The sequence below is a fragment of the Mustela nigripes genome, chromosome 6 (assembly GCF_022355385.1).
Source record: "Mustela nigripes isolate SB6536 chromosome 6, MUSNIG.SB6536, whole genome shotgun sequence".
NCBI lineage: Eukaryota > Metazoa > Chordata > Mammalia > Carnivora > Mustelidae > Mustela > Mustela nigripes.
This window is the reverse complement of record NC_081562.1, coordinates 18051974-18073964: the sequence shown is the minus strand read 5'-3', so window position 1 is coordinate 18073964 and position 21991 is coordinate 18051974. Positions and strand designations below refer to the sequence as shown.

The 21991-nt window shown below is 39.0% G+C and overlaps 1 protein-coding gene across 9 annotated transcripts in view; it reads right to left on the bottom strand.

Moving 5' to 3' along the window:
• Positions 1-21991, bottom strand: part of C6H12orf42 (chromosome 6 C12orf42 homolog) — a 158269-nt gene that overhangs the window by 104380 nt on the left and 31898 nt on the right. For 7 of the 9 annotated variants that reach the window (XR_009404994.1, XR_009404996.1, XR_009404997.1 and 4 more), the window contains one exon: positions 6658-6762. The exons of 1 other annotated variant lie outside the window; for it this stretch is intronic. Coding sequence is in view for 4 of the 8 variants with exons in the window: in XM_059404633.1 (XP_059260616.1) it covers positions 6658-6706 (49 nt within the window). In the remaining 4 variants the exon portion in view is untranslated. Of the gene's footprint in view, positions 1-6657; positions 6782-21991 lie in introns of all 9 variants that reach the window. One more of the 9 variants, XM_059404636.1, reaches the window with a different exon arrangement.

Here is a 21991-nt window from a genome sequence, read left to right as displayed (position 1 = left end):
GACCCATAACAAGGAGATTGAAGCAGTCATCAAAAATCTCCCCCCAAAAAAACAAGAGCCCAGGTCCAGACAGCTTCCCAGGGGAATTCTACTGAACATTTAAAGAAGAATTAATACCTATTTTCCTGAAACTGTTCCAAAAATATAAATGGGAGGAAAACTCCAAACTCATTTTATAAGGCCAACAGTTTTGATCCCAAAACTAGACAAAGACCCCATCAAAAAGGAAAATTACAGACCAATATCCTTGATGAACACAGATGCAAAAATTCTCACCAAAATACTAGACAGTAGGATCCAACAGTACATGAAAAGGATTATTCACCACATCCAAGTGGGATTTATTCCTGGGCTGCAAGGTTGGTTCAACATCCACAAATCAATCAATGTGATACAATACATTAATAAAAGAACCATATGATACTCTCAATAGATGCCGAAAAAGCATTTGACAAAGTACAGCATCACTTTATTCATCAAAACTCTTTGAAGTGTAGGGATAGAGGGTATATACCTCAATATCATCAAAGTCATCTATGAAAAACCGACAGCAAATATCATTCTCAATGGGGAAGTACAGAGAGCTTTTCCCCTAAGGTCAGGAACATGGCAGGGATGTCCACTAGTGCCACTGCTATACAACATAGTACTAGAAGTCCTAGACTCAGCAATCAGACAACAAAAAGAAATTAAAGGCATCTGAATCAGCAAAGAAGTCAAATTCTCACTCTTTGTAGATGATATGATACTTTACGTAGAAAACCCAAAAGACTCCACTCCAAAACTGCTAGAACTCATACAGGAATTCAAGAAAATGTCAGGATATAAAATCAATGCACCGAAATCAATTGCATTTCCATACACCAACAGCAAGACAGAAGAAAGGGAAATCAAGGAGTCAATCCTGTTTACAATTGCACCCAAAACCATAAGATACCTAGGAATAAACCTAACCAAAGAGGCAAAGAATCTGTACTCAGAAAACTACAAAGTACTCATGAAAGAAACCGAAGAAGACACACCAAAAAATGGAAAAATGTTCCATGCTCATGGATTGGAAGAACAAATATTGTGAAAATGTCTATGCTACCTGAAGTAATCTACACATTTAATGCAATCTCTATCAAAAAACCACCAAGTTTTTTCAAAGAAATGGAACAAATAATCCTAAAATTTATATGGAGCCAGAAAAGACCCCAAATAGCCAGAGGAATGTTGAAAAAGAAAATCAAAGTTGGTGGCATCACAATTCAGGACTTCAATCCCTACTACAAGGCTGTAATCATCAAGACAGTATGGTACTGGTATAAAAACAGACACATAGATCAATGGAACAGAATCAAGAGCCCAGAAATTGACCCTCAGCTCTGTGGTCAACTAATCTTCAACAAGGCAGGAAAGAATGTCCAATAGGAAAAAGGCAGTCTCTTCAACACATAGTGTTGGGAAAATTGGACAGTCACATGCAGAATGAAATTGGAACATTTCCTTACACCACACAGAAAAATAGACTCCAAATGGATGAAAGACCTCAATGTGAGACAGGGATCCATCAAAATCCTTGAGGAGAACACAAGTAGCAACCTCTTTGACCTCAGCCACAACAACATCTTCCCACAAACATTGCCAAAGGCAAGGGAATCGAGGGAAAAAATGAACTATCAGGGTGTCATCAAGATTAAAAGCTTTTGCACAGCAAAGGAAACAGTCAACAAAACCGAAAGACAGCCAACAGAATGGGAGAGGATATTTGCAAATGACATATAAGACAAAGGGCTGGTATCCAAAATCTATAAAGAACTTATCAAACTCAACACCCAAAGAACAAATAATCCAATCAATAATTCAATCCAATGGGCAAGAAGACATGAAAAGACATTTCTGCAAATAAGACATCAATGGCCAACAGACACATGAAATGTGCTCCACATCACTCAGCATCAGGGAAATACAAATCAAAACCACAATGAGATATCACCTCACACCGGTCAGAATGGCTAAAATTAACAAGTCAGGAAATGACAGATGCTGGTGAGGATGCAGAGAAAGGGGAACCCTCCTACACTGTTGGTGGGAATGCAAGCTGGTGCCACCACTCTGGAAAACATTATGGAGGTTCCTCAAAAAGTTGAAAATATAGCTACCTTATGACCCAGCAATCGCACTACTGGGTATTTACCCTAAAGATACAAATATAGTGATCCAAAGAGGCATATGCACCCCAATGTTTATAGCAGCAATGTCCACGATAGCCAAACTATGGAAAGATCCTAGATGTCCATCAACAGATGAATGGATAAAGAAGAGGTGATATGATATATATTGTATATATCTATATAAAGAAGAGGTGATACCTATATAGATATAGATACATGATATACCATATATCTATATCTATCTAAATAGATAGATATAAAAATTGCACCAGTGTCTAACTGAACCTCTAGATCCAACTACCTGTCTACAAAAATACAGGGGATAGAACAAGTTAAAAGACACATCCATGAAGCAATCAGCAAAATCCAGGATATGGGACATTTTGCAAAAAAATAACCCACTTTTTCTTACAAAAGAGTGGTATGGGTTGGAAGGAAAAAGACAAGGAGAGGGTTACAAATAAAAGTGAACTCAAAAGATATAACAACATACACAGTATGTGCAATTGCCTTGATACTTTACCCAATCTTATGAAATGGAAAAATGACACTTTGAGACAATATGGGTAAAAGAAATGTGGACTAACATTACATTATGTTGATGAATTATTGATAATTTTTTCAGGAATAATAATAGCATGGTAAGTATGTGCAAATACAGAGAGATGTAAATTTCGGTATGAAGTATTAATGATACATACTGAAGAATTGGTGGATAAAATGGCATGATGTTTGAGAGTTTCCAAAACAAGTTTAAAATTAACTTGATTCTCATAAATGTGCTTTGTAAACGAGCACAGATGTTGTTGTAGTTATTTTTGATGATGACATTGATGATGATGATGATGGTGTTTTTAAGGTGAAGGCATCAGGAACCCAATTCTTTTAGTTAAGAGGTTTATTGAGATTAGTCAGAAAGTAGCAGGACCTGCTTCTAAATCCTAGTCCCATGCATATGGGTATTTCACTATAGACCCCTACTCCAAAATTTGGGATAAAGGCATAATTTTAAATTAACATTTATTCTTATGGAGTAGCTTTGCTGAGTGTTTTATATGCATTACCTCATTTAATGTTCTCAAAAAGATGGAGTGTGCGCTATTGGACCCATTTTGCCGATGAACCAGAGTTCAAAGAGATTTTATGATTTGCCCAAAGTGGCACAGGGGTCAACCTAGACCTGTCTGACTTCATATCAAAAGAGGATTTCAGATCTCTGGTCCTGGGGCCAAATCAGTGTGGCAATCTCTGCATACTATAGCTTCCTTCCTGATGAGTTGCAGCAAACTTTGGCTTAGTCAAAATTCCAAAACTTTGACCATGGAATTTATTTATTTATTTATTTATTTATTTATTTATTTATTATTAGCATTTAACATCTATTAACTTCCCATTTGCCCATAGAACACACCCTGAAAAATGTGCTATTGCTCTGTGCTTGCAGTGGGTGGAATCTTACTCTATCCCCATCATTTTTGATTTGGGAATGTTAATGCATACCATTAAATGGGAAAGGAATAAATGCACTTATATAGCAAGCAAACAATTGGCTATATGACCAGCATCATTTGTCATTGACAAACAATTACTTTTGCTCCCTGAAAAGCAATATTATTTCCTTCCAAGTATTTAGACTCCTAGTATTGTACTTTCCCAAAAGGTCATGAGATTTTAAACACCCCTTAGCCAACCCAAGTTCATTGGAAATTTCATTAACTAGAAAAATGGACAGAAAAGGGGGGAGGAAATTTACATTTTGCGAGACAGTCTTGTTTTTATACTGCTGTTAATGTTAATACAAACCCGAGGCTTTGGGCCCGATTTTACAGAAATGAAAAAAAAAATTTTTTTCTCCAAATGTAAAAGCCTTTGAACTGAAATTTGATTATTAAAAGAAAAAGCGAAAGTGGAGCAATAATGTCAAACCATGCTATTTCAAGAAACGCTTTCCACACATACCCAAAAACTTGTCACCTCTTCTTCCGTCTCCATATGTCTCTATTTTTCATACATTTCTGAACTCAGACAACTCCGTGGATCTGCCACCCAAGAGCAACAGCCTCTGAGGTCTAGAGCAGCACCCAGCACAGCTCTGATCAGACAAGAACCCTTACAGTTCAGCACAGAAGAGTCCTCAGCTGCCACGACAATGAACTGTACTAAGTAGGGGCTGTGCAAAGAAGACCCCACCTTCAGGATGTTCTCCACAGTGTCTTTCATGTGTCAGGTCCCATGCAATTTTCAGATGGGTAATTGTGAAATCAGGGAATGTGTTCTCAAATGACAAAAAGAAAAACAGAACCTTCTGTTGAGAAAGGGAGAAATGTCATTCCACTAGAAAGGAAATGCAATTGTTCAAAACAATCTTCTCTCTTAAAAATCAAGAACCTGTATCATAACCTTTACAACTTCTGCTAAAATTTTCACAACACGCTCGTTTTCCTCCGCATTCACACCTTTACCCTACTCCCTATTCCATCTTGTGAAATCTGATTCTTACAAGATCACACCAGCCAGTAACCATAACACATGTGCACACTCACTGCCATTTCTTCGCAAAAGTAAGGAGAGAAGTAACTGATGATCTCCTATCTGCTTTCCGGGCCACAATCACACGGGTATGACAGCTCTGGGACCAACGACATCTGCAAGCACTGAACCTTACTGATGTGCAAGCCAGCAGATCTCCCAAGATCTTCAGCAGGCTGAAAACAAGGTAGTTCTCCCTGGAAAACCCTGTGGTGGGTGTTCCAGTCTGGTAAATGGTGTGCTAGATTATTTCATCATGGCTTCTTCCTGCTGAAATCAAATCAGCCCTCCATTCAGCCAGTTCCTTGTAGGTCCTGGTGCAACCTTTCTATGCATGTCTTGATAATCACTGAATTTTTATTTTTTATGCTTACTTTTTTTTTTTAAAGATTTTGTTTATTTATTTGAGAAAGAGGGAGAGAGAGAGAGCACTCATAGGATGAGGGCAGAGGGAGCAAACTCCCTGCTGAGCAGGAAGCCCAATGCCGGGCTCCTTCCTGGGACTCCTAGATCATGACCTGAGCTGAAGGCAGACGCTTAACCAACTGGGCCACCCAGGTGCCTCTTATTTTTTATATTTTAACAAATCAACAAATCACACTGCTTTGTGATTACAATAGTGGAGATCAATTTGTTGAATGAGCAAATAAATTCCTTCTATGTGCCAGACACTGTCCTATATGCTTTCCTTCTGTTGCAAATGATGTTTTAAAAGAAAATGAAAGAACAAATGAACTAAGAAATAACAGATCCTTTAAGGAGTAAAGAAACAATTTTTCATATTATTTGAAAGGAAAATTGCCTTGGAAATTATACATACACTGTTTCTGTCTCATAATATATTTTTAATTTTATAATTATATGTTTAGTTTTATATTCATATTATGGAACATAATATAAATATATTAATTATATATTTTATATTTAACTATAGATAATTATAGGTAATATATAATTCTGTATATAACAATCTCTTAAAATCAGTCACTTAGCAAATATGAATGAGTTGTCTATTAGATGCCAAGATTTGCCCAACATTCTGAAAATGGAGGATTAAGGGGGGCCTAGGTAAGCTTACAGTCTAATGAAGAGAGATGACAGATGAAGATAGGCTAGGGGAGGTCATGAAAAGAAACAGGTCTTGAGTTCACAAGCTAGTGAGAAGGTGCATGGCTAGCAACCAGCAGAGGCTTTAATCATGAGATTAAACCCAAATCAAACAGCATGCAGATCATTGTGCAAATAACCAAGCAGAGGATATGACTTACTACAGAATGTTCTGTCAAATAATTGTGCTGCACATCTTGTTTCTACGACTAAATAACAGCTGGCAGTGATTTTATATAAGAACAATAACAAAGGGTAGAGAGGAAACTACTAGTTGATGTGTCCATGTTCTCTACCTTAGTTAACACCCATGAACCTGAACCATCACTTTGTAAGCCAAATATTTCCTCCACCCTGCAAATATGGAAAACTGACACACTCAGAGTAGGGTAACTTTCTCAAAACAATCCTGCTGGTGTGTGGCAGAAGTGGGATTAAAATTGAGGCCCCCTCACTCCACAGGAGATGCAGGAGGTAGAAAAACACAGGCCCCACCCAACCCTCACTAACTCCAGTTTTACTATGATGGAAATCTAGATTTTTTTAAGGGGGTGGGGGGATAGCCAGAGGGAGAATCTCAAGCAGACTCCCCACTGAACACGGAGCCTGATGCCGGGCTTAATCCCAGGAACCTGAGATTATGATCAGAGCCAAAATCAAGAGTCAGACCATTAACTGATTGAGCCAACCAAGTGCCCCAGAAACCTAGATTTTTAAGTAAGATCTCTGGATTTCTTTTTTTAAAAAACTGGTAATAATTCAGAAATAATTTGTAAATGCTATGCAGGCCAAACAAAGCGCATCTGTAATCAAATGCTGACAGTCCATTAGAAACATTGCCAACATCTTGCTCAGCAGAACTTACCCAAATACACTGGGGAGACACGGACCATAAACACTACCAGAGGTGGCATATGAAGTCATGTTGAGTTGGCATCAGTCTTCAGTTTCTTTTCTTCAGGGCCTTAGACTGTGAAAGACAGAGATTACTACACACTTAAATTCACATCGAGTGCGCGTGGCTAAATCCTTGAAATGTTATTACATATTTATAGATTTAATGTTGTACTTCTTCATTTTAATGTTCTAAAATATGTTTGTGTCTTACCAATTTGATACATTTATTTGTATCAAATAAAAATTCTTCCATTCTTTCTCTTTTTTCTTTATTATATATGACAAATATTTTACTGTTTTTTGCAAACATTCAACTTTTGGTTTTATGGGTCAAATTTACTAGCTTTTTTTCCCATTTCAATAATTTTATCTTCAGTAACTGTAATGATCAGGGTGGATGTTGTTACTCATTTAGAAGCTTCTTAGGTTGAAAGCTTGATTCTTTCTTTTTTTTCTTACTGTTTTTTGTTTTTAATTAAATGCGACCAAAAGCTAGATATTTTTCCCTGGCCCCTATATGGCTGATCTCTGGTTGGTGTTGATATGAAGGGCTTCCATTTATTACCCTTTACTTCTTAATTTTACACTTCCAAATTAAAAATTTAGAGTAAAATAAAAGCATTTTCTAAGTTTTTATTGCATGATTGTCATCAATGCGGCTTCTATGATAGCAAATTTTGAAATTCATTGAGTGTTCCTATGTACTTAATGTATAAATACATAATTGATTTTTATAAGTTGTCCAAATGTATTTTTAAATTATGCTTACTATATATTTGGATTTAATTGTTAATTATTTTGGGGGGCACCTGGGTGGGTCAGTGGGTTAAAGCCTCTGCCTTTGGCTCAGGTCATGATCTCAGGGTCCTGGGATCCAGTGCCACATCGGGCTCTCTGCTCAGCAGGGAACCTGCTTCCTCCTCTCTCTCTGCCTGCCTCTCTGCCTACTTGTGATCTCAAATAAATAAATAAAATCTTTAAAAAAATAATAACTGCTAATTATGTTACTTAATTTTCCATAGGCATAATAATTTTTGACTACTGGACTCATTCATTTCTATCTGAAGACTCACCCACATTTTGTTTCTCCTTATGGGTGTTTCAATTATACAAATAAACATCTTTTCTCCTCTATCAGGAGATATGTACATATACATACATATATGTAATGTTTACTGCATTACTGTCATTTTTAAGTGTAAAATATCAGAATTGTATAAAATAAAATATCAGAAATTGTATAAGATCAAGTATTAGAAATTATACAAATATCAGAATTTCCTTCTTCCTTTTAAATATCTTTGCATTGAAATTATTTTGTCTGAAATTATGGTTAGTGCAAATGCTTTCTCTGTCATGTTACTTCCTAAATTATTTCACTTAAATACATTATTTTTATAATTTTAAATATATATATTTGGCATATATAAAAGAATATATATAGTAAAGTGGTTATTGAGACTTGTTTGTATATCCTGGGTATTAATGCTTTCTGGATCATGTGTATTATAAATATCTTCTCCCCTTTTTCAACTTATTTCATTTTCTTTGTGGTGTCTAAATGAACAGAACTAATTTTTAATACATTGTCCTTATCAAGACTTTTCGATTAATATTTTTATATATTGTTCTCAAAAATCTTCCCTAGCTAGAGATCATGAGAATGTTCTTCTGTATTGCTTTTATTTTTTATTTTTTTAATTTTTTTAAAGATTTTATTTATTTATTTATTTATTTATTTGACAGAGAGAAATCACAAGTAATCAGAGAGGCAGGCAGAGAGTGAGGGGGAAGCAGGTTCCCTGCTGAGGAGAGAGCCTGATGCAGAACTTGATCCCAGGACCCTGAGATCATGACCTGAGCTAAAGGCAGAGGCTTAACCCACCGAGCCACCCAGGCACCCCTATATTGTGTTTTAAATGTTTATAGCTTTGTATTTTATATTTAAGTCTCTAATCTATCTTGAATTGATTCTTATGTAAAGTATGAGTAAAGAGTTAAACTTCTTTTTTTTCCTAAGGATAATCTAGATATATCTAGGAGTCAGCAGTTGCCCAAGCACCATTTGTTGAAGAGTTCCTTGTTTCATCACCAACCTGCAACAACAGCAATAACAATCCCATCTACTTGTCTTCTTGCTGGAATTCTCCTCACAATTAGAACAACACTTACATATAACTGTTATTTTATATATATATATATACATATACAAATATATATACATATATACATAACTGTCGCTGACAATCATAGTAGTGCTACACCAAGGAACATACAAGTCTTCTACTACATTATTAGCTCTCAGAGAGAAAAACTGTCTTTCTCATCTTTTTATCTTTCAGATAACATAGCAAAGAGGCTAGGAAGAAAAACCATGTAAAAGGAAGCTATGGAGACTTCTATTTCAAAATGATGAACTGAGTACACACATAGCAGTCTCTCACACCTACAAATGTTTCTTGGATTAAATTCATCTGAATTACTCATACAAAAAAGTGGCTCTTATACTATGGTTCTGGAGTGATATAATTTTCAAAGAAGAATGGAATAAGTAGAAATGTCCATCATAAACCTTTCCTGGGTTCAAAGCAATGTTTATTAAAAATTTTTTATGTTTTTATTTAAATTTTAGTTAGTTAATTAACAAACAGTGTAATATTCATCTCAGGTGTGCAATTTAGTGATTGAACACTTCCATACATCACCTGGTGCTCATCACAAGTGCCCTCCTTAATCCGCATCACCAATTTAACCCATCCCCCCACCCACTGCCTCTCTGGTAACCATCAGTTCGTTCTGTATAGTTAAGAGTCTGTTTCTTGGTTTTCCTCTCCCCCCCCCCCCGTGATCTTTTGTTCCTTAAATTCCACACCAATGAAATCATATGGTATTTGTCTTTCTCTGATTTATTTCACTTAGCATAATACTGTCTAGTTCCATCCATGTTATTGAAAATGGCAAGATTTCATTCTTTTTGTGGTTGAGTAATATTCCATTGTTTTTTATCTTTGCTTATGCAGTCTTTTGTTCTTCTTCCTCAAATAAACTCTCGTCCGCACCATACAGATCTCCCACTATTCAGGTCTCCTTCCACCATCCTGGATGGCCCTTTCTTCTCTGTTCCTCTTCACACTGTCTGAGAGTTCTCCTTCCTCCCTCATATCCCCTAAGATGTGAGGTTCCTCTTTCTACCTTCACTGATTTTTCTCTTAAGGATAAGCCCATGGATCTTTTCATCCTATTATCTCCTTAGAAAGAGGGAAAAGAAAGATGTGAATCTGCATGTTACTTTTTAACCTGTCAAGCTTAGAGTAAGTACTTATGAGTTTAATAAGAGATATTTAAAATTATCTACTTATTTTCTATTAAAAACATCTATTGTACAATATTCCTTTTTACTTTATCCAGGATAAACTTCACTAAGAATCCCAGACTTATGTGTTCTTCTTTGCCGACTAGATGTTGCTGTTGCTGATGACTCTAGAACACAGCCCCTTTGAATATGATGGCTTTTGACATTTATAGGACATTTTCTGGAAACAACAGGGATTTTTCAAATCTTGTCAAAGATCAGTACAAAGACATTTCATTCCTGCCTCAGTTCACTAATGTTTGGGTTCAAAAGTCCAGAGTTTGAGAGCTGCCATTTTCACTATACCAGGAAAAGCAGACTTTTAACTCCATAGCCACCATTTTCTTCAGGCAAACAGTAAAACACAGCATACGTGAGAAAAGAACCAACAGCAAAACATAAAGTAAGTGTTTGGAAATTGAACCGGATATTTCTTCTGACACTTGCCCAGTTAGTTACATGGTACTGCAAACATTTCTCTACAAATCAATTCTTGCTTGAAGACTGAGGTTGTTTTTTCAATAGACCTTGGAAATCGAGGTGTAGTTTTCCTCTTAAGTCTGAATTTATCCATTTCTCTTTCCTTTTAGAAATTCCTCACAGGGGCACCTGGGTAACTCAAACAGTTAAGTGCCTGAGTCTTGATTTCAGCTCAGTCACTATCTCAGGGTGGTGAGACCAAGCCCCACATCAGCCTCCACCTTGGGCATGCAGGCTTAGATTATCTCTCTCCCTCTGCCTGTCCCCGACTCTTCCTGCTCTCCCTCTCTCTCCCTCTCTCTCTCTCAAGAGTCTCTCTCTCTCAAGTAAATAAATAAACAGAAATTCCTTGCAGATTTAAGGATGTTTCTTATGGGTGACTTTATGCAGTAAGTTAATAAGCTAGTAAAATCCTTCATCCAGTCACTTGTGATTTCTGTTTTCTTGGTCTGAGTTTTAAGGTAATATAATCTGCTTTGAAAAATTCACAAGAATGATGAAAAGACTTCTCAAAGATTATCTGACCAATTACCATCTTAAAAATGCAATTTTCTAAGAAGCCTAAATGGTCCACTCGTGACACAGAGAGAAGGATGCATGACCCTGAGGCTTCCTCTTCCTTTTGTAATCTTTCCTCAGTTACTGTGTTCACCAGTATGGCTGAAGAACTGTGTTCATAGAACTTGGACCCTTTTGTTTGTCGTCCCTGGAAACTGTTATTTGTTTACTTTCTACTTTGAACCTATGCATAAGATGGAACAGAGAGAATTCTGGTAGTTTGCAATTCCAAATGAACATGCAGGTAAGTCTCAATTTCTGTATCATATTCCTCCAAGAAAGTCACATTTAGCATAGTTATCCACAGAAGGTACCTCCAAGATGCATACTGTGTTTCTCTGAGGAAGTTCACTTCTCTCATTTCCATGCTTGTGCCCCATGAGAAAGTCAGCTGGCTCCTTCATCTGTGACTGAAAGGTGCAGAGAAGATGAAGCGAATAGCACCCTTGTACTGCTGTAGTGGGAGGGGGAGGGGCGGCAGTCTGTAAGCTCCGCCCAGCTGACCATCTCTTGGAAAACAGAGAGAAAATGGCCGCCTTAGTGCCCAGGCTAGCTCTCCTGGCTGGAGCTGTTGTTTATGAGCCACATTCCTTTGTGCATTCTCTCCGGTTGTCACAACAATGTCTTACTGCTGTGTCAGCCAGGTCAGCTGAATGGGGATCTACAAGGGTCTGTTTTTTAAATATTTTTAGTTCCCATACTTTCAAAAACATCTAGTTAAGTTGCCTAAAAAACCTGATCTTTCAAGCTTTTAAATCAGTTGCCATAGTAACAGATGTTCAAAGACAGGGCCCTACAGTTTTGTGTTAAACTATGTTTGCCCCGACTTCCCACAAACTTTACATCTATATGCTCTGTCTTGGTGGGGTGGGGTAAAGGCACAAGTAAAATTTTCAGTCTTTGTTATCTTCCTGTATGACTTTTTTAAAAAAAATAAAATAAAACTTCACATAGCTAAAAAATTGGCCATAGTGTAGTGCTATTTTATATCAGTCTTGGTGTTTAATAAGACCTGAATATATTGAAATAATAATCATAGCAACTAGGAAGGAGAAGTGGGGAAAAGCAGCGGGCTCAGTTGCCTGTCCTCCAACTGCACTTCAGATAGAATGAAAACCACACAACTCCATTGACTGGTCATCTTGAAACAAAGAACAAAAGCTTAATCACATATCTAGACAGGGCAATTAAAGTCAAGAGCACAGAAATCTAATTCTCCAAGCACATCCATGCATAATAACCACTTTTGGAAATGTGGTCTATACTGAAAAGCTTCTGTGTCTGTATAGAATCTGTACTTTTTAATTATGAGACATTTCACATAAAGAAGACATGGGGGGCGGGGGTGAGTCCAACAACCATGGGAGGAGGCATTTCCTTCTCCAGACTCTGAAACTAGTAGGTTTCTAGCATCAGCCTGTAAGAAAGATAACAGACAGTGCTTTTTCAAGATTTCACAGCAAAACTGCTCTCTAAAAAGAGGCATGTGGCAAATTAGAAAGAGTAAAACAAATAGTGACACTGAGATCTGGGTTCAAATACCAGCTCTGCCTCTTACCAGATTGTGATGTTTCTTACAGTGTCTGAGCATCGTCCTTTCTTTGGGATGAAAATATTACCAGAAATGGATTTCCATTTAATAATCCTAAGAGATCCCTGTGGAAAACATCCAGCTGAGCAAGGTCTTAGTCTATGTTCCTCCTTTTCTATTGTTCCCATCTCCATCAGGGATCCCTGGACCTAAAAGCAAAAATTCTCTTTCTTAATGACTCTGGTCCTGTTTCTTGAGTGGACCACAGGGGTCTCTGCCCAAGATGCCATCTATAGCTCAAGGGCCAAGTCGTGCTCTGCAATGGAGTCACACCTGGTCAGGGAACTAGATGAGACAACCACAGCTCCCTCACATTTTAAGAGAATTGGTCCCTTTTTATACCTCCAAACAGATTAGAATGATTTTTGTGTTGGTTCAGATCTTCCAAGAAGAAGATGCCACAACAGATTAAACAATGAAGAAAAGTATTAGGGGAAATGACTCTTGAAAAAAATGGGGAGAAACAAGTCTGACCCCTGCAGGCAAGGAGAAAGGAAAAGAGTGGAGGCTGGGTGGAAGCTTCCTATACTGCCACACAGTCTATGGAAAATACATCTAGAAGGCCTGGGAGTCCTCAAGCCAAAGTCAGCCATCAGAAGAGTCTCTTGCCTCCCAGGATGGGCTTCAGTATCCCTATCATGCTTGGCCTCCTAACAGATCAGAGAGGGGAATTCTTATAGTAACCACAGCTTCCTAATTAGGTTTCACATTTTCTCCAGATATTGACACAATCTTAAATTAAAATTTAGATGTTTAAAAAAGTGATTGTGTGTGTGTGTGTGTAGCACCAATCTCTCAATTAAGAAATATTACATGAAGCAAGCAATGCACAGAGATGCTGAAGACACTGCCTTTGCTCTACCTGAAACTGTTGCCACAGCTAGAGGACACTCTTTCACCCAATGTTGAGGACCCTGATACCCTTGTCCTTCTCCATACCTCTGCTGCAAGAAGCCTTCCTCCTCAGCTACCTTGAGAGCTTCCTGTACCCTAAGCCATCCCGTCTTCCTGAAAAGCTCAGACCAAAGTGGCTTAACTCTGTGGGCACAGGATTCATAAAAGAGTATTTGTTAACACTCACTGCTATGAGACATAAATCCCAAAAGTTCAACTGCTTCACACAATTGAAATTTATTTTTTGCATATCTGACAATCCCTGAAGATATGTAACAGTCAGCCTTCCACACAATCATTCAGGAACCTCTACTGGATGAGCCCCTTGAGACTTGGGGACCTTCTCTTCCAGCTAGTGAACAGAAAAGAAAAGAATATAGGAAATCCTGGGAGACTTTTCTGGGCCAAGCCTGGGCATGGAATCAATTGCTTCCACACTCACATCTTGTTGACCAGCACAAATTCCAAGGCCACATCTACCTGCAAGTGAGGCTGGAAATTACAGTCCCACTGTGCACTCCAGAGCAGGAGTAGATTTGATTAGCACCTAGCCAGCTCAGTGAAAAAAGACCCAGTGCTGGAGCCTGGGGCACTGGGACCTGGGGACTGGGATCTGAGACTTACTGAAATTACTATCCATGCCATGGGAGCTGCAGTGTTGTTGGGTCCCCCAAGAATGGGTCCATGGTCAAAGGAGAGAGACTGATACAGAACAAAGGTCAAGCAAAGCTTTGTTTCGCGCCAAGCATCAAGAATCAAACCGACCATCAAACAGATCGGTCGTGGCTGCCCCTTACAGAGAGAGCGACCCCCTCCCTGCCTCACAGACTAACTTTTATAGAGCAAAGGCCATGTGGTTGGGCCTGGCCACACACAGGTGGCGAATGAGATTGTAACACACAGAGAAAGCTGCACAGTCATTCTAGGTCACACATAAGTGACCAATTGAATTAACAATTTACCCTATAATAGACATTTGAACTAGCCTATCACCTTGGTCAGAATTGGCACCCAAAAGGCAGGGCCCATACTCCTTGGTAGCTAGGGAGACAATATATGGGATCTACTGATTGGATGTCTCCACCTGACCAGACTCATCCCTGCATTTGGGCTGTTATCTCCACCTGACCTGACCCACCCTGGTATTTGGGCTTTGCTACCTGGAACTGGTTTCCTGGACTTGCTTTTAATTAAGTTCCTCTGGGGGGTGCAGGGTCAATTTAAGTTTTACTGCATAAACAACAAAATGGCTGTTCAACTGAGGTGGGGCCGCTCTGGCTAAATAGACCCTTACAGTGTTGTTTTCAAATGTTTTTGAGTTTGGCTTCAGAGCCTACCCACAGGACTGAGCTCAGCTTTGAACACTTAGTACATGTTTCCAGGTGGAAAATAAACAACCTATTTATAAGCAAACTTTAGTAAGAAAGTCCTACCTGTAAATTAGAGGAGCTAAATATATACATGTGAGTGAATGCACATATGTTAAATGTGAATTTGGAGATCAGGTAATTGACGATTGGTTCCTAGCCTCTAACAAACTTAAATTCTTGTCGTTGGCATGAGTAGATCCAAGGTATGTTAGGAAGTGACACTTGTGATCATTTAGGTATTTCCTTGGTGCAATATCCTGTCTGTTGAAAACACCATTAAACGGATCTTTACTTCCGCGGTCCTTGTGACAGGTCGACTAAAATTACTGTCTTCCACTAACCTCCAATGAAGCAATCTGTCTTATAAGAATATAATTTTAGGACCACATTCACTGCATTACGATGAAATTTCATTTTATATTCTCACACTTAAATGCAAATATGCCATTTCAAACATATGCTTAGAGAGAATGCAAAAACTGCCCACAATCCAGCCACTTAGCTCAGACAATTAACAATAGTGTCTTTTTTTTCAAGCCACATCAGAGCTTCCCCTTACTTTGAAGATGACAAATAGCTCTTCATAATCCCCTAACAACATAATCCTGCATTGCATCGTCCATGTAGAGGACAGACAATATCATGAGCTTACAAATTAAAGTCTGGAAATTTTAGGTCTCTGAAGAAGTTGAACAATACATTCCTGATTAGAGAAATATGCAAAGACTGCATTCCAGATGCACTTTGCATTTATAAAACATTTCCATAACACTTATAGACATGTGGACATAAATGATACCATATTTGCCATGTCTTCACTTACGTTCAGGAAATTAGATTAGCAATAGCAGATTGTGATAAGACGAGGAGACTTTAATTCTTGATTCAACTCTGCCCTTACTAGCTGTGTGACCCTGAACAAGCCACCTGACTTCTCTGGGCTTTTGTTCCCTCCTTTGTGAAACAAAGACTTAGGTTAAATGACTTTGCCACATCCAGGAGTGCCTGGGTAGCTTAGCGGGTTAAGTAAGCATCTGCCTTCAGGTCAGGTCATGATCCCAGGGTCCTGGGATCAAGCCTCACAGGGAGCCTGCTTCTCCCTCTCCTTCACTCCCCCTCTCTCTCTGTCAAATAAATGAATGAGTAAATTTTTAAAATACATACATACATACATAACTTTTCCACATCTAGGATTCATATGATATATTTAACATTTGGGGTCTCCATTTCCACAAACAGAAAACTGGTTATAAAACTATCAACCCTTGGGGATGCCTGGGTGGCTCAGTCAGTTAAGCATCTGCCTTCTGCTCTGGTCAGGGTCCTGGGATGGAGTCCCACATCAGGGCTCCTTGCTCAGTGGGGAGCCTGCTTCTCCTTCTGCCTGCCTCTCTCCCTGCTTCTGTGCGTTCTCTCTCCCTCCCTCTCTCTCTCTGACAAGTAAATAAAATCTTAAAAAAAAAAAAAAAAAACTATCCACCCCTTTTTAATCTTAAAATACTCTTAAGGATTATAAAAAAGAAGTATATGAAAACAAGCTTTGGAAATTGCAAAGTGTTATGCAAATGTAAGATTTTTAAAGAGAAATAGTCACATTCATACTGTCCAAATCTTTTGCATGCTTGCTTAGTCTGGAACCTGAGTAGATACAGTGGAGTTTAAGACTTAGCTCTGCTGATCCATCTACACATCATCTAGAAAGCTGGGTGTTATTTCCATTTTTGACAAGGTATGGAAGATGGCCTGAAGTCCAGACAAAGAAACATTGTTTACAGCCAGAAACCAAAGTACCCTCCTAATACCACAACACACAATAGGGTGCTACTGTAGGCTGCCTTCTTTAGCAACTCCAACTGGAATGTCCCCTAAAAGCCACACACAGAGCTTGTCTACCAGACTAAAATACAGGAAAGCAAACTCGTTGGGTAAAGACAAAGTATTGCTGCCATTAGGAAGGGCATTACCTACTATGAGGGAGCCAGGCTGGTAAACTCTGCCATGGAAGGCATGGAAGTCCAATGGACCCGACTTGATTTGAAGAATACTAGGGGTGTCTGCACATCCATGAAAGCACTGTCAGTGTGATGGCTAAGTATTATCAAAGATGTTGTAGGGTCATTGATCACATTACTCACAAAAGTCCATCAGTGGAGAATGTCCTAAAAACCAATGCATGAACCTTTTGTTTCTCACCTCCCCCTGGTCCAGGCCATGTCCTGAGCAAGAAGGTGGTAATCATGAAGAGCCAGCCTTTGGAGCTGCCGCTGGCGGGTTCGAATCCTGGGTGGGTCACTTGCCTGCTCTATGAAATCAGGCAAAGTGCTTAAGTTCTTTGTGCCTCAGTTTCCCCTTGTATTAAGGAAACTGCTCCTCCAAATGTAATAGAATGATATATAATATACATCTATATATATATATATATCATTTTATATATATAACGATATATATATAACAATATATACAGTATATACAATATATATATCGTTATATATGTAACGATATATACAGATATATACCTATATAGAATGCTCAGCACCGTGCCTGAGCATCAGCCAGGATTATCAAGACTCACTGAGATCTGCTTTCTGTTCTGATCCTATCTTCTAATTCTCCCTGACTCTCCTAAATATTTTATAACTGCTAATTATGACCTCTTGGCATATCATAGGGTCAGTTTAGTGGGATACAATCACCAATTATTTAGAGAAAATGGAATGGAGTACAATGCAAAGGGATTGAACATGAAAGAGTAAGACAGGATACAGTAGAAAAGGAAATACATCACATGTAATGAGATTAATATTGTTATGTGCAGCTGGGGGGGCAGGGATGTGCATGTGTGTGTGTGTGTGTGTGTGTGTGTGTGTGTTACTGAGATAAGGATGAAAAATATATTTTCTAATGTGGGACACCATCAAAAATGTTTCAAAGCTACAACCCTAAGTCCTTTCTTTGTGCCCTCTGGAATCCCTAATCCATGGTGTACAAAATTCCTTATATTCTCAGACTTTTTTCTGAATGGTCCTCTTGACCTCTTACTGTAACTCAGTGTTACTCAGACTTGAAGTGCATCAGGGTCTCCTGGAGAACTTTGTAGTAGACAGCCATTAAAATAATCCCTAATGATCCCTCATTCCTAGTATTCATACATTGTGTAATACCCTCCAATGTGAGCTGAAGTCACGACCCACCTCTTAAGAATAGAACACAGAAGTCATTTTTTATCCCTTCTAAGACTACATCAGTTTCAAGATGACTGCAGACCAACCAACAGCTTGACCACAGCCCCATGACAGACCTTGAACCAGAGGCACTCAGCTAATGTTCCCGGATTCCAGACCCTCAAACACTGAAAGATAATATCCATTGTTTTCAGCTTCTGAGGTTTGCATAATTTGTTACACACCAATACCTAACCAATACCAGTTTGTTAACATATAAGTCGTTGAGTCCATCCCAGAAGTCCTGATTCAGTATGTCTGGGGTGGGGTCCAAAGATTTGGAATTCTGTCAAGTTCTCAACTGATGATGCTGATCTAGAAGAACACATTAAGAAGACTATTCTATCTGAACCCAGATTCTTACTGAGGATATCACTTCCCCTACAGCCCTCTCAAATGAGAGCTGCTTCATTTTGCTTCCTTTCTCTCTCTCTCTCTCACAGCCCATCATCTTCTGGGCCTTCCCTTCCACATCTCATCAGCCCTCCCCTTCCCCCTCTCCCTAGCTTAGAAAGTCTTTCTATCTCTCGTCTATCTGGAAGGAAGCTGCCAGATAATTTTTCCAGGATCCATCTACTCTGTAATGATAAAGCTCTGGTCACTTTGCCAACATTATTGCTAGGAAAGTCTTTAGAATTCAAAAGGATCTTTTCTCTCTCAGACACCTGACTCTCACAACTGAAAACTGGCTTCCAAGGCCATTGTTTCTGAAATGCCATGTAAAAATTCTAACTTAGTCTCAAGGGGTGGAATGGGTAGAAAAACAAGAACTCTCAAAAATGCAAAATAAATCATATAACATTTCCCCCAAAATAACTTATGTCTGAACATGATTGCACTTATAGAATAAAACTTTAATTGGTAACAGAAGTTCAACCTATAAATGTTTATTTTGAATACTATTTTTTATTTCATAACCTGCTATTTATTTCATCACCCTTCTGATTTTTTTAAGCCAGCTTTTACTTCTTAATGAGATGTAATGTTCAGAAAAGCCTAAAATTCTAGCTAGCATTCAGAGAGGAGTTGATGTGCAAAGTATGGTCTTCCTCCTCATAAATGGGGCCTGCCTTTCTGAATCCCAGACTTACCCTCTACAGAGCTTAAGATTCCCTGGGTGAAGAAAGGTGTTTATTCTCCAAAGAACTGTAAACGTAATGCATGTGATAGTTATTCATAGAATGGTTAAGTAATTTTATCCACCAGAGAGCAAACTTCTAGAATGTAAACTGTGGGGGTTTTCCTAATCAGAGTGTTATGGGTAAAATTCTCACTGATCTTAACTCAGACCTCTCTCACTCAGACGAAGAGGCAATCTCCTCATTCTTGGTGTGTAACAGGAGGCACCAACTTTGGAATTCTCCCCCCATTTTAAGTGCCCACAGAACTGCTCCTGTCTTTTACAAGCGTCTAGAAGCCGGCTTCGAAAACAAACCCTATGGGGGAAAAAAGAGGGGGAGGATGAATTCACCCAAAGTGCAAATTATGAGACTCAGGCTCCCCTTTTCTGTAGAACTAACAAGTGAATCTTATAGTGCAGAAAAAAAAAAAAAAAAAAAAAACCACTGAAGTGAGTGTTTGAGAGACATTTGTGCTGGTGAGGACAGCATTTTCATGGTAATTTGTTAATGTTCTTGCAGAGCAAGGGTAATTTACTGCAGTAAAATCTAGCTAATAGTTGCAGAGATTTGAGGCCTCCTTCAGGGAGACCACATGCATGCCCACAGGCTATCTGGTGCCTGCAAGTCTCCCACAGCCACTCACAGATCCGCTGCTAAACGTTTTTCCCCACTGGACCTGCTGGACACCTCTGTCCTGCCCGCTTCCCCCACCTTACAACCTCAGAGCCAGCGCCCAGGGAGGGAAGCCCAGCTGGATGGGAGAGGGAGCAAGGAGTTTGGGGAGGGTTCAGGAAGAAGGCTTGGTGTTCCGAAGACTCAAATTCTGACAGCTCTCTTTTAGGGCACTCTGTCAAGAGCAAGACAAAAAAGAAATTTAAAAAAAAAATACATAAAAGACATCTATCAATACTACTCATTTTCTTTTCTGATTATGAAGATTTTCAACTCAAAAGGGGACAAAATCACCAATAATTCTATCTAGACATCTTGACTCCATTCCTTCCAGTTTTTTTTTTAAGACTATTTATTTATTCATTTGAGAGAGGGGGGGGGGAGCATGTGCATGCAAAAGAGAGAGAGAGAGAGAGTGCACAGCAAGGGGAGTGGCAGAGGGGGAGGGAGAAGCAGACTCTGGCTGAGCAGGGAGCCGGATGCCTGGCTCCATCTCAGATCATGACCTCAGCCAAAGGCAGACACTTAACCTACTGAGCCACCCAGGTGCCCTCTTCCAGTCTTTTTCTGTCCAGAATTTAATTACTGTAAGCAACTTTATTGTGAATGAATCCTTTTTTTTTTTTAATTAGATTCTTATAGTCACCTAAAATCATTGTTTGTATGCACTGTAAGTCATAGAATGTTCCTGTTAGGGGACCACAGCGGTGGCTCCCATTATTACATAACTATAAATACATTGTAGGGACCATCTTTGTACAGAAATCTTGGTCTCATACCCTATTTTATTAAGATGGATTCTCAGAAGAGATGAATGGTATCAATAGATATGGACATGTCAACATACTTGGTACATAAAATTGAGTCAAATTGCTTTCCAGAAAAGCTGCAGCCATTAGACAGAACAGGAGTCCCATATTAATGCCCTTCAGCCACATTCAGTTTTTAATCTGTGCTCATTTGACAGGCAAAATTACAGATGGAAAGTGACTTTTTCAGTTTATAGATAGAAAATGCATTATGTATAGCTTGGTTTGCTCATAAAATTAACATATCTGGCCCATTTGGGAAGGGATGAAATCAGTCACTGAGAACTGAAAGTGACCTCACAGAGCACATGATCCACCAGGTGAAGTGGTTTGTCCAGGGTCATGCAAACATTTAGTGATGAACTTGGAATTGAAACTGAGAATTGCTCTAATTCCCATCCCATTTTTGCAAAGCAGAGATGGAGATATAGAAGAGACTTCTGATGCTCATTTGATAAACTTCCTCCCCATCCATTGTCCACATCTTTACAGCAGTGCACAAGACAGCTACTCCCGCACCCCGCAGTTCACCATCAACTTCCACATCTCCCACAGGGTCCTTTTGGAGAAGAAGGGTCCCAAAATTCAAATTTGTTTCTGAGTTAAATAGAGCCAACTGTCAGGAGGAAACTCAGTCCATTCTGAAAATATCTCAAGTGACAATCTAAAATCAAATACGAATGACACTTTCCTGCCTCTTTGTCTTTCATCCTGAGTTGCCTCCCTTCTTGCCTTTTATGACAAGAACATGAAAGTCATGGCCTGACTGAAGACTCTCTGTAATACCACCTTTCCCATCTAAAAGCACCTTTTAATTTCTGCATTCAAACATCTTCTCCATCTGACCCTGTCATGTCTTGAGAACAGTCATAAATTCTTCCTGATGCTAGGTGGTTCTATGGCCCTTCGCCTTGAATCTACACAAGCTTGTGACTGCTTTGACTAATAGAACACAGGAGAAGTGATGCCACATGATGCTCAAGGCCTGGTGACAGAAGGCAATACAGCCTCCTCCTTACTCGCTAAGAATACCTGTGCTGGGAGCCATGAGCCACCACGTAAGAAGTCTGACCACTCTTGAGGCCATCATACGATGAAGAAATTCACATCATATGGAAAAGCTACAAATAGATGTGCTGATTGACTGCTCTACCTAAACCTAGCCTTCAAGTCATTCAGCCCAGATGCCAGACAGAGAAGTGAAGAAGTCTCCAGACCATTCCAGCACCCAGTC